The 14,319-nt window shown below is 34.7% G+C and overlaps 1 protein-coding gene across 3 annotated transcripts in view; it reads left to right on the top strand.

Moving 5' to 3' along the window:
* Nucleotides 1-14,319, top strand: part of LOC143068115 (regulator of G-protein signaling 7-like) — a 103,524-nt gene that overhangs the window by 42,814 nt on the left and 46,391 nt on the right. For all 3 annotated transcript variants that reach the window (XM_076241912.1, XM_076241911.1, XM_076241913.1), the window contains exons 5-6: nucleotides 2,142-2,193; nucleotides 13,428-13,569. In XM_076241912.1, the coding sequence (XP_076098027.1) occupies nucleotides 2,142-2,193; nucleotides 13,428-13,569 (194 nt within the window). The remainder of the gene's footprint in view (nucleotides 1-2,141; nucleotides 2,194-13,427; nucleotides 13,570-14,319) is intronic.

The following is a 14,319-nucleotide window of genomic DNA, read 5'->3' as shown; positions in this document are numbered from 1 at the left end:
TTTAATTGTATCTAAAAAAGTTTTTCGCATTTCATTGGATATTACTGAAGAGGTTGAAGGGAACTTTAGGTTTGCACTCTGTCTGTCTGTCTGTCTGTCTGTCTGTCTGTCTGTCTGTCTGTCTGTTCGTTCCATTACAATAATTTTTAACCGGTAGGGGACTGTATTGACCAGCAATACTCACAGAATGCTTGTTTATCTAGAAAAAGGGGTACATCCAAGTCCTAACAATGGTTTCTGGTGGTTAGTTTTCTCATTGTCAATCATACCTCATCTGTGATGTTTATAAATGCTGTGAACTGTATTATAAAAATGTCATGGAAAAAGCAAAAAGTAAAATCACAAAAAATACTGAACTTAGAGGAAAATCAATTCGGAAAGTCCATAATCTTGTGCAACTTAATTGTAAGATACAGGGAAAGTAAATAGGGGAAAAAAAATGTGGAAAGATGAAACATGAATTTGCAGTTATGACTTATATCAAGGTGAAACTGACGTGATCAGAAATGTGCACCAACATGTTGTTACTACTTATATTATATGTTGATATTATGTTTGAAATGTCTGCTAGTTTATCTAGTATGAAATTAACTGATAATTAGCAGCAAAAATTAAGCATTCTTTGTATGATTGTATTATATTTTATAGACTTACAGTAAAAATGTACCAATTATTGTACATTATTTATTTATGTGTGTCAAAATTATATATAACCTTATGGTTTTATTATATATGATATTTAACCTAATATGTTTAGAATTAGCAGCTGCAACAGCTGTTTGCTTACTGTATATATGTATTCACAACAAGTACAATCCTAATACAACATTGCGAAGGGGTAATTGGTGTACTGTAAGGTAACACATGGACGATGCATTGAAATAATAATTCTAACAGACTGACTTTTTATTGCTATCCTTCACACAGTAAGATGTTGAAAAGGCTAGTAGAGGGATTAAAACCCAGGACTGTACAGTGGCTTATTTGGAGCTACTCATTCTTTGAAAAATTTAATCTTTATTTTTTAAATACATAAAAATGATGTGGAGATCCCTGCAGAACCTGGGGTGATCCTGGCAATAATGTGATCTATTTGACTAGAGAAATTACCGACTTGGCAGGAATTAACCCATCTGCTGTATATTGAATTGGGGGAGTATAATTCCCCTTGAATTATAACGGCCCCTTCAGTGGATGCAGAGTTTTGATATTTAGTCACTCTTGTCCCTAATGTCCATTTAAGTTATTACCATCACTTGGATTCCGTCAACACCATATCAACTTTTACTATTATCTATAAATTTTCAAAGACAACCTGCCTTTGAGTGAGGATATGTCAATAGACAACTTTTGAGTTATTATCTTCACCAGAAAAATTCGTCAATAATGCACTCCTTTATGACGTCATTTACAAGAGAGAGGGTATCGCCTGTATCCCTGCATTATTAAAGTTCATCAAGCGTGTGAATTATCATTATACAGGATAAATTTGAAAAATTGTTTATACTTAAGGTCCTTAATCAAGATTCCCTAATGACAGCAGTGCTAATTATGAATTATGAGAATTTAATTTGCTAATTCTTACAATACATAGCGTCTTATTTTTTAACCACTACCTTAATATGGGAAGGAAGAGATGATGCCCCTGAATGCACAAATGATGTCATTAAAACCAAAATTTTGGTGATGGAAATGCAACGAACTTGAAAGTTGTCTTTTCACAGGTACATCATTTTAAGGGAAATTACTTGTAATGAATCAATAATATTTGGCATACAGTTGTATTAGCAACCCAACTATTTCATGGATATTTCTTGTTTAACTTTTGTCATGGTCTATTGACTTTGAATCTTTTTATCACCTTTATATGTTCAAATTTGTGATAAGGTCAGTGAAAGGGACCTACAAATGGTAGTTAGATGTTGTGTTTTGTGTACTATTGTTTGTCTGTTTGTCTTTTTTATTTTTAACCATGGCTTTGTTTTCGATTTATGAGTTTGAATACCCCTCTGGTATCTTTGGCGCCCCTCTTTTGATTTCAACATTTGTTTTATACTATCATAACATGAAGGTGAGACTTTTCTGTCCACTCTGTTGTTATAGAAAACTTTAATTATATCAATTATAATATCTATTTTCAGACCCCATGTTTTTGGCCATCAAGATGTGGAGAACCAGAGAATACAGATTATGGTAATAAATCTTAATTTTTATTAGGGTCTAATTATTAGCTCACCTGACCTGAAAGTTCAAGTGAGCTTTTCTCATCACTTGGCGTCCATCGTTCATCGTCAGTCGTCGTGGTCATCGTTGTCAGTTTACTTTTACAAAAATCTTCTCCTCTGAAACATACTGGACCAAATTTAACCAAACTTGGCCACAATCATCACTAGGGTATCTAGTTTAAAAATGTGTCTGATGACTCTGCCTGCCGACCAAAATGGCTGACATGGCTAAAAATAGAACATAGGGGTAAAATGCAGTTTTTGGTTTATATCTCTGAAACCAAAGGATTTAAAGCAAATCGGACAGGGAAAAAATGTTCATCAGATTTAGATTTATCTGCCCTCAAATTTGCTGTGTTGCTTAGTTGCTGCCTCTGAGTTTTATGGCACTTTTGCAGTTTTTGTCGAGCCTGCGACTTTTGTTGCAGAAAGCTCGACATAGGGATGGTGATCAGGCGGTGGTTGCTGCGGCGGCAGCGCCGTTAGCTCATTTCTTTAAAGCTTTATATTTTAGAAGGTGGAAGACCTGGATGCTTCATACTTTGTATATAGATGCCTCATGTTACGAAATTTCTGTCAGTCACATGTCCAATGTCCTTGACCTGATTTTTTCATGGTTCAGTGACTACTTGAAAAAAAAGTTAAGATTTTTTGTAATGTTAAATCTCTCTTATAAGTAATAGGATAACTATATTTGGTATGTGCTTACCTTGCAAGATCCTCATGCTGGTCAGACAGTTTTCACTTGACCTCGACCTCATTTCATGGATCAGTGAACAAGGATAAGTTTTGGTGGTCAAGTCCATATCTCAGATGCTATAAGCAATAGGTCTACTCTATTTGGTGTATGGAATGATTGTAAGGTGTACATTTCTAGCTGTCAGGTGTCATCTCACCTTGACCTCATTTTCATGGTTCAGTGGTCAAAGTTAAGTTTTTGAGTTTTGGTCTTTTTTTCTATTACTATATATGCAATAGGTCAACTGTATTTGGTGTATGGAAATATTTTATGATCTATATGTCAGTCGGGCAGGTTTAATATGATCTTGACCTCATTTTCACGGTTCATTGTTCAGTGTTAAGTTTTTGTGTTTTGGTCTGTTTTATTTAAACTATAAGCAATAGGTCAACTATATTTGTTGTACGGAAGAATTGTTAGCTGTACATGTCTGCCTGGCATGGTTCATCTGACCTTGACCTCATTTTCATGGTTCATAGGTCAATGTTTAGTTTTCTTGGTTAATGTTAAATTTATGTGCCAATTGTAATAAAGCTTTATATTTAGGACTATCAACATAATATCAATGATTAGTAAAGAAGGCAAGACATTTCAGGGTATGCACACTTGTTTGTTATTATTTTAGATATCATTATAGTTTCTATATATCGAATATCTATTTAAGGAATGACTGTAATATTTTTTCTGTCTATGAAGAAATAACAAAAAAAATTTGATGCACACTGAATAACGCGTGTAGCGGGTTATTTAACAGTGTGCACCACATTTTTTATGTTATTTCAAATAGACAGAAAAAATATTACTATCATTTCTTATAATTTAATTCTAAATTCCATTTTAAACCGTAGAAAACCATGAATAAACGTTGATGACGTCATGGTCACATGACTAAATTATGTCTATGGGCTGATTACAAAATAACGTAAGCCAGTCAGAAGACATGTTACATCTAAAATTAAATTATAATGTAATACTATTAATTATGTTTTAACCTGATTTTACATGATTTTCAAAGCATCAGTAAATACAGGTGAGCGACACAGGCTCTTGAGAGCCTCTAGTTTTCATAAGCATGTATTTTATGACAATTACTTATAAGTTCATGAAATATAGCTATCATAACTGCATCCTCAAAGGAGATAGACATAAAAAAAAAGGTTAACATTGCTTTGATTAAAGATATTCATAATAAAATGGTATGTGTTTATGGTTCATCATAGACTTGTAGTCTTTGATAATTAATGCTAATATTCTTCTTAAACATTAGAACTGTGTTAAAACCTTATGCTTACCCTTAGGGATAATCTGTTCGTATGAAAGTTGGAATTTCTATGATGTATCAACTAACCCATCTGGGTAGCATTCATTTAATGTTGATGATCAAGTTAGACAAAGGTTATTATACTTTTCTGCCTTTGATTTCTGGAAATTTCTTTTAATCAAACAAAGAGATTTGATTTTGATATTTACTTTGATTTAAATCTTGGAACACGGATAAGTCAACATATTTTATTTGTATTGCAACATTGTCCAACTTATAATAGAATGAATGATACAATACAGTGAATAGATCAGGTAAGGACTAGATGTAAGGCTTCCATCTATCCTTTAAGGTGTTGAGGCATTTACATTTGGGGTTCTAGACATTACTTTTAAGCTATCAAAATCATTGTCCCTTGTAGAGAGTTAGATCTATACTTTTCATGTCCCTTGTAGGGAGGCAGATCTGCTCTTATTATGTCCTTTGTAGGGAAGTAGATCTATACTTATTTTGTCCCCTGTAGGAAAGTAGATCTATACTTATTTTGTCCCTTGTAAGGAGGTAAATCTATACTTATTTTGTCCCTTGTATGGAGGTAGATCTATACTTATTTTGTCCCTTGTAGGGAATTAGATCTATACTTGTTTTGTCCCTTGTAAGGAGCTAGATCTATACTACTTTTTGTCCCTTGTAGGGAGGTAGATCTAAACTTATTTTGTCCCTTGTAAGGAGGTAGATCTATACTTATTTTGTCCCTCGTAGGGAAATAGATCTATACTTATTTTGTCCCTCGTAGGGAAATAGATCTATACTTATTTTGTCCCTTGTAGGGAGGTAGATCTATACTTCTTTTGTCCCTTGTAGGGAGTTAGATCTATACTTATTTTGTCCCTTGTAGGGAAGTAGGTCTATACTTATTTTTTCCCTTGTAGGGAGGTAGATCTATACTTATTTTGTCCCTTGTTGGGAGGTAGATCTATTCTTATTTTGTCCCTTGTAGGGAATTAGATCTATACTTATTTTGTCCCTTGTAGGGAGGTAGATCTATACTTATTTTGTCCCTTGTTGGGAGGTAGATCTATACTTATTTTGTCCCTTGTAGGGAATTAGATCTATACTTATTTTGTCCCTTGTAAGGAGCTAGATCTATACTACTTTTTGTCCCTTGTAGGGAGGTAGATCTAAACTTATTTTGTTCCTTGTAAGGAGGTAGATCTATACTTATTTTGTCCCTCGTAGGGAAATAGATTTATACTTATTTTGTCCCTCGTAGGGAAATAGATCTATACTTATTTTGTCCCTTGTAGGGAGGTAGATCTATACTTCTTTTGTCCCTTGTAGGGAGTTAGATCTATACTTATTTTGTCCCTTGTAGGGAAGTAGGTCTATACTTATTTTTTCCCTTGTAGGGAGGTAGATCTATACTTATTTTGTCCCTTGTTGGGAGGTAGATCTATTCTTATTTTGTCCCTTGTAGGGAATTAGATCTATACTTATTTTGTCCCTTGTAGGGAGGTAGATCTATACTTATTTTGTCCCTTGTTGGGAGGTAGATCTATCCTTATTTTATCCCTTGTAGGGAGTTAGATCTATACTTATTTTGTCCCTTGTAGGGAAGTAGGTCTATACTTATTTTTTCCCTTGTAGGGAGGTAGATCTATACTTATTTTGTCCCTTGTTGGGAGGTAGATCTATTCTTATTTTGTCCCTTGTAGGGAATTAGATCTATACTTATTTTGTCCCTTGTAGGGAGGTAGATCTATACTTATTTTGTCCCTTGTTGGGAGGTAGATCTATCCTTATTTTATCCCTTGTAGGGAGGTAGATCTATCCTAATTTTGTCCCTTGTAAGGAGCTAGATCTATACTACTTTTTGTCCCTTGTAGGGAGGTAGATCTAAACTTATTTTGTTCCTTGTAAGGAGGTAGATCTATACTTATTTTGTCCCTCGTAGGGAAATAGATCTATACTTATTTTGTCCCTCGTAGGGAAATAGATCTATACTTATTTTGTCCCTTGTAGAGAGGTAGATCTATACTTCTTTTGTCCCTTGTAGGGAGTTAGATCTATACTTATTTTGTCCCTTGTAGGGAAGTAGGTCTATACTTATTTTTTCCCTTGTAGGGAGGTAGATCTATACTTATTTTGTCCCTTGTTGGGAGGTAGATCTATTCTTATTTTGTCCCTTGTAGGGAATTAGATCTATACTTATTTTGTCCCTTGTAGGGAGGTAGATCTATACTTATTTTGTCCCTTGTTGGGAGGTAGATCTATCCTTATTTTATCCCTTGTAGGGAGGTAGATCTATCCTAATTTTGTCCCTTTTAGGGAGGTAGATCTATACTTATTTTGTCATTTTAAGGGAGGAAGATCTATACTTATTTTGTCCTTTGTAAAGAGGTAGATCTATACCTATTTTGTCCCTTGTAGGGAAGTAGATCTGTACTTATTTTGTCCCTTGTAGGGAAGTAGATCTATACTTATTTTGTCCCTTGTAGGGAGGTAGGTCTATACTTATTTTGTCCTTTATAGGGAGGTAGATCTATACTTATTTTGTCCCTTGTTGGGAGGTAGATCTATACTTATTTTGTCTCTTTTAGGGAGGTAGATCTATACTTAATTTATTCCTTGTAGGGAGGTAGATCTATACTTATTTTGTCCCTTGTAGAGTGGCAGATCTGTTCTTATTTTGAAGTTACTGGATCAAAGGTTATAAAAACTATGATAAGTTAGAGATCTGGTAAAATGCCAGTAACCTATTTTTGTGACAGGAAAGCTGTAGGATTGAACCACTTTATTATTAGCCTAATTGTATTGCCAATTATGTTATACTAGTTATTATTTTGTTTACATTTTTAAGACTGGGGTATTCAGTGCCTATATTTTTTTTTATCCTAACCACATTCACATAATATAATAGTGATTCAGCAGTTTCACAGAAATTTGTCAAAATGATTTTTATTTTAAAAAAACATGATTAAAAAGTCTACGACCTTCACAATTTTTTTGTTTTTGTTATAGCCCTATCTAAACAGGTGTTCACAAACATCACATTGGTTATTTCATTTCTTCTAGTCTGATCTAAACATCCCAACAAAAAGGGTTATTTAAACTTTATTTGGTGTCTGGACTAGTTTATAAATGTCTGTCTGACATTCTAGGCTTTATCTGACCTTGAACTCATTCTCATGGATCTTTAAAAATGTTGTATTTATGTGATACTTGTAATAATTCTTTCATCTTTTAGACCTTCAACATAAAATCAATGGTCAGTAAAGCTGGCACGACATTTCAGTATGTGCACTTGTTGTTTACTTTCAAAACTTCAACTATCAAAGCATACATGTTGAAGGTTTTCCCAGAAGCCTTCAAGCATGTTGAAGGTTATTCTAGAAGCTTGGGGGCCTTGGTGGCCAAGAAATCTAAGTAGTTCTTCTACTGTAATCACTAGCCGGTCAACATTGAGGTTTGAACCCAGATCATGCGATTGCACTGGACTCCAATCTCAATTACCTAGGGTTGTCAGTTTTCCTATCGAAAGTCAGTGCTTTTTTCCCAGCACTCCAGATTCCTCCACCTACAAAAACTAGCCGCTGTTTTTAGCTCACCTGGCCCAAAGGGCCAAGTGAGCTTTTCCCATCACTTGGCGTTCGTCGTCCGTTGTCGTTAACTTTTACAAAAATCTTCTCCTCTGAAACTACTGCACCAAATTTAGCCACACTTGGTCACAATCATCATTGGGGTATCTAGTTTAAAAAATGTGTGGCGTGACCCCGCCAACCAACCAAGATGGCTGCCATGGCAAAAAATAGAACAGAGGGGTAAAATGCAGTTTTTGGCTTATAACTCAAAAACCAAAGCATTTAAAGCAAATCTGACGTGGGTAAAATTGTTTATCAGGTCAAGATCTATCTGCCCTGAAATTTTCAGATGAATCGGACAACCGGTTGTTGGGTTGCTGCCCCTGAATTGGTAATTTTAAGGAAATTTTGCTGTTTTTGTTTATTATCTTGAATATTATTATACCCTACCCAACGAAGTTGCGGAGGGTATAATGTTTTTGACCCGTCCGTCAGTCCGTCTGTCAGTCCTGTTTCTTGTCATCACAACTCCTCTCAAACCACACAACAGAATTTCACGAAACCTTTTCAGATAATAAGGACATACTATGTAGTTGTGCATATCGACGGGAAATTGCGATTCAATTTTTTTAGCTCACCTGGCCCGAAGGGCCAAGTGAGCTTTTCCCATCACTTTGCGTCCGGCGTCCGTCGTCGTCGTCCGTCGTCTGTCGTCCGTCGTCGTCCGTCGTCCGTCGTCGTTAACTTTTACAAAAATCTTCTCCTCTGAAACTACTGGGCCAAATTGAACCAAACTTGGCCACAATCATCATTGGGGTATCTAGTTTAAAAAATGTGTGGCGTGACCCGGTCAACCAACCAAGATGGCCGCCACGGCTAAAAATAGAACATAGGGGTAAAATGCAGTTTTTGGCTTATAACTCAAAAACCAAAGCATTTAGAGGAAATCTGACATGGGGTAAATATGTTTATCAGGTCAAGATCTATCTGCCCTGAAATTTTCAGATGAATCGGTCAACCCGTTGTTGGGTTGCTGCCCCTGAATTGGTCATTTTGAGGAAATTTTGCTGTTTTTGGTTATTATCTTGAATATTATTATAGATAGAGATAAACTGTAAACAGCAATAATGTTCGGCAAAGTTAGATTTACAAATAAGTCAACATGACCGAAATGGTCAGTTGACCCCTTAAGGAGTTATTGCCCTTTATATTCAATTTTTAACCGTTTTTCATAAATCTAAGTAATCTTTTACAAAAATCTTCTCCTCTGAAACTACTGGGCCAAATTAATCCAAACTTGGCCACAATCATCTTTGGGGTATCTAGTTTAAAAAATGTGTGGCGTGACCCGGTCAACCAACCAAGATGACCGCCACGGCTAAAAATAGAACATAGGGGTAAAATGCAGTTTTTGGCTTATAACTCAAAAACCAAAGCATTTAGAGGAAATCTGACATGGGGTAAATATGTTTATCAGGTCAAGATCTATCTGCCCTGAAATTTTCAGATGAATCGGTCAACCTGTTGTTGGGTTGCTGACCCTGAATTGGTAATTTTGAGGAAATTTTGCCGTTTTTGGTTATTATCTTGAATATAATTATAGATAGAGATAAACTGTAAACAGCAATAATGTTCAGCAAAGTTAGATTTACAAATAAGTCAACATGACCGAAATGGTCAGTTGACCCCTTAAGGAGTTATTGCCCTTTATATTCAATTTTTAACCATTTTCATAAATCTAAGTAATCTTTTACAAAAATCTTCTCCTCTGAAACTACTGGGCCAAATTAATCCAAAGTTGGCCACAATCATCTTTGGGGTATCTAGTTTAAAAAATGTGTGGCATGACCCGGTCAACCAACCAAGATGGCCGCCACGGCTAAAAATAGAACATAGGGGTAAAATGCAGTTTTTGGCTTATAACTCAAAAACCAAAGCATTTAGAGGAAATCTGACATGGGGTAAATATGTTTATCAGGTCAAGATTTATCTGCCCTGAAATTTTCAGATGAATCGGTCAACCTGTTGTTGGGTTGCTGCCCCTGAATTGGTCATTTTGAGGAAATTTTGCTGTTTTTGGTTATTATCTTGAATATTATTATAGATAGAGATAAACTGTAAACAGCAATAATGTTCATCAAAGTAAGATTTACAAATAAGTCAACATGACCGAAATGGTCAGTTGACCCCTTTAGGAGTTATTGCCCTTTATAGTCAATTTTTAACCATTTTTCGTAAATCTTAGTTATCTTTTACAAAAATCTTCTCCTCTGAAACTACTGGGCCAAATTAATTCAAACTTAACCACAATCATCTTTGAGGTACCTTGTTTGAAAAATGTGTCCGATGACCTGGCCTTCCAACCAAGATGGCCACCACGGCTAAAAATAGAACAGGGGTAAAATGTAGTTTTTTGCTTATAACTCTGAAACCAAATCATTTAGAGGAAATCTGACAAGGAGTTAAATTGTTAATCAAGTCAATATATATCTGCCCTGAAATATTCAAATGAATTGGACAACCAGTTGTTGGGTTGCTGCCCTCCAATTGGTAATTTTTAAAGAAATTTTGCTGTTTTTGGTTATTATCTTGAATACTATTATAGATAGCGATAAACTGTAAACAGCGATAATGTTCATCAAAGTAAGATCTATAAATAAGTCCACATGACCTAAATGGTCAATTGACCCCTTAAGGAGTTATTGCCCTTTATAGTCAATTTTTAACAATTTTCATTAATTTGGTAAATTTATGTAAATTTTTACCAAATATTTTTCTCTGTTACTAATGGGCAAAGTTCATTATAGATATAATTGTAAGAAGCAAGAATGTTCAGTAAAGTAAGAACTTCAAACACATCACCATCACCAAAATACAATTTTGTCATGAATCCATTTGTGTCCTTTGTTTAATATGCACATAGACCAAGGTGAGCGACACAGGCTCTTTAGAGCCTCTAGTTTCTAGGAGTTACGCCCCTTTGAACTTATTTTCTTTAATGTACTACTGCAACAGTTTGTCATCGCAACTCCTCTCAAACCACACAACAGAATTTCACGAAACCTTTTCAGATAATAAGGACATACTATGTAGTTGTGCATATCGACGGGAAATTGCGATTCAATTTTTTTTCTAGGAGTTACGCCCCTTTGAACTTATTTACTTTAATGTACTGCTGCAACAGTTTGTCATCGCAACTCCTCTCAAACCACACAACAGAATTTCACGAAACCTTTTCAGATAATAAGGACATACTATGTAGTTGTGCATATCAACGGGAAATTGCGATTCAATTTTTTTTCTAGGAGTTACGCCCCTTTGAACTTATTTACTTTAATGTACTAATGCAACAGTTTGTCATCGCAACTCCTCTCAAACCACACAACAGAATTTCACGAAACCTTTTCAGATAATAAGGACATACTATGTAGTTGTGCATATCGACGGGAAATTGCGATTCAATTTTTTTTCTAGGAGTTACGCCCCTTTGAACTTATTTACTTTAATGTACTACTGCAACAGTTTGTCATCGCAACTCCTCTCAAACCACACAACAGAATTTCACGAAACCTTTTCAGATAATAAGGACATACTATGTTGTTGTGCATATCGACGGGAAATTGCGATTCAATTTTTTTTCTAGGAGTTACGCCCCTTTGAACTTATTTACTTTAATGTACTACTGCAACAGTTTGTCATCGCAACTCCTCTCAAACCACACAACAGAATTTCACGAAACCTTTTCAGATAATAAGGACATACTATGTAGTTGTGCATATCGACGGGAAATTGCTATTTCATTTTTTTTCTAGGAGTTACGCCCCTTTGAACTTATTTACTTTAATGTACTACTGCAACAGTTTGTCATCGCAACTCCTCTCAAACCACACAACAGAATTTCACGAAACCTTTTCAGATAATAAGGACATACTATGAAGTTGTGCATATCGACGGGAAATTGCGATTCAATTTTTTTTCTAGGAGTTACGCCCTTTGAACTTATTTACTTTAATGTAATACTGCAACAGTTTGTCATCGCAACTCCTCTCAAGCCACACAACAGAATTTCATGAAACCTTTTCAGATAATAAGGACATACTATGTTGTTGTGCATATCGACGAGAAATTGCGATTCAATTTTTTTCTAGGAGTTACGCCCCTTTGAACTTATTTACTTTAATGTACTACTGCAACAATTTGTCATCGCAACTCCTCTCAAACCACACAACAGAATTTCACGAAACCTTTTCAGATAATAAGGACATACTACGTAGATGTGCATATCAACAGGAAATTACGATTCAATTTTTTTTCTAGGAGTTATGCCCCTTTGAACTTATTTGCTTCAATGTACTTCTGCAACAGTTTGTCATCGCAACTCCTCTGAAAACACACAACAGAATTTCATGAAATTTTGTAGATAATAAGGACATACTATGTAGATGTGTATATTGACAGGAAATTATTATTCAGTATTTTTTCTTATACTTATTTAATTTCTCCAATGACAATGTGGGGACGTGGGGTATGTGAGCGTGCTCACTAAGGTTCTTTAATTACAGATAGAGATTAACTGTAAACAGCAATAATGGTCAAAAAAGTAAGATTTACAAATAAGTCAACATGACCGAAATGGTCAGTTGACCCCTTTAGGAGTTATTGCCCTTTATAGTCAATTTTTAACCATTTTTCGTAAATCTTAGTAATCTATTACAAAAATCTTCTCCTCTAAAACTACTGGGCCAAATTAATCCAAACTTGGCCACAATCATCTTTGGGGTTTCTAGTTTAAAAAATGTGTGGCGTGACCCGGCCAACCAACCAAGATGGCTGCTATGGCTAAAAATTGAACATAGGGGTGAAATGTAGATTTTGACTTATATCTCTGAAACCAAAGCATTTAGAGCAAATCTGACATGGAGTAAATTCGTTCATCAAGTGAAAATCTATGTGCCCTGAACTTACAAATGAATCTGACAACGGGTTGTTGGGTTGTTGCCCCGAAATAAGTAATTTGAAGGAAATTTTGCAGATTTTGGTTATTATCTTGAATATTATTATAGAAAGAGATAAAATGTAATCAGCAATAATGTTCAGCAAAGTAAGATCTACAAATAAGTTAATTTGACTAAAATGGTCAGTTGACCCCTTAAGAAGTTATTGCCCTTTATAGTCAATTGTTAACAATTTTGGTTAATTTTTGTAAATTTTTAGGAAATATTTTCCACTGTAAATACTGGGCCAAGTTCATTATAGATAGAGATAATTGTAGCAACAAGAATAAGAGATAATTGTAGCAACAAGAATATTCAGTAAAGAAAGATCTACAAACACATCACCATCACCAAAACTCAATTTTGTCATGAATTTATCTGTGTTTATTGTTAATATGCACATAGACCAAGGTGAGCGACACAGGCTCTTGAGAGCCTCTAGTTTGGAAGCCTTATTCAGTTAACAACCTGGCTATTTTTCTCTGCAAATTTGATTTTATATGAGGCTTGATTATACAATTTGATTTTGATTTATTCCTCATGATTATGTATGTAACTTTATTCAGTAGTAATTTGAGTATGTAAAATTTTAATATATAATCATATGGATTTTTAATTTTTTTTTAGCTGTTTATTTATGCAAGAGAACGATGCAAAACAAACAGAGATTAGAACTAGCAGACTATGAGGCAGAAAACTTGGCACGGTTACAGAAAATGTTCTCACGGAAGTGGGAATTTATTTTTATGCAAGCAGAGGCTCAAGCTAAGTAAGTTTATAAAGTAAAGACCAGAAGAGTGCAATTATGTGGTGATGCAATGGAAAATTAAAATATTGAAAATTCATAGAAATGACACATCCCCAAAGAGATGTAAAATATAACAAAATCAAAGTCACTGAGTACTTGAAATAGTCTCCACAAAGAATTTATTACGATCACAGAACCATCAAATATTTTCCCAAAGAATTCAGTATCATCACTTAATCTAAACCATCAAATAGTTTCCCAAAGAATCTAGTATAATCACTTAATCTAAACCATCAAATAGTTTCCCAAAGAATCCAGTATAATCACTTAATCTAAACCATCAATTAGCTCTCCCAAAGAAGCCAGTATAATCACATAATATAAACCATCAAATAGTTCTCCCAAAGAAGCCAGTATAATCACCTAATCAAAACCAACAAATAGCTCTCACAGAGAAGCCAGTATAATCACATAATCAAAACCATCAAATAGTTTCCCAAAGAAGCCAGTATAATCACATAATCAAACCAACAAATAGCTCTCCCAAAGAAGCCAGTATAATCACATAATCAAAACCATCAAATAGTTTCCAAAAGAAGCCAGTATAATCACATAATCAAACCAACAAATAGCTCTCCAAAAGAAGCCAGTATAATCACATAATCAAAACCATCAAATAGTTTCCCAAAGAAGCCAGTATAATCACATAATCAAACCAACAAATAGCTCTCCCAAAGAAGCCAGTATAATCACATAATCAAAACATCAAAT

This window comes from Mytilus galloprovincialis, chromosome 3 (assembly GCF_965363235.1).
Source record: "Mytilus galloprovincialis chromosome 3, xbMytGall1.hap1.1, whole genome shotgun sequence".
Lineage (NCBI taxonomy): Eukaryota > Metazoa > Mollusca > Bivalvia > Mytilida > Mytilidae > Mytilus > Mytilus galloprovincialis.
The sequence above is the reverse complement of the archived record's forward strand: the minus strand, read 5'-3'. Positions and strand labels throughout refer to the sequence as shown.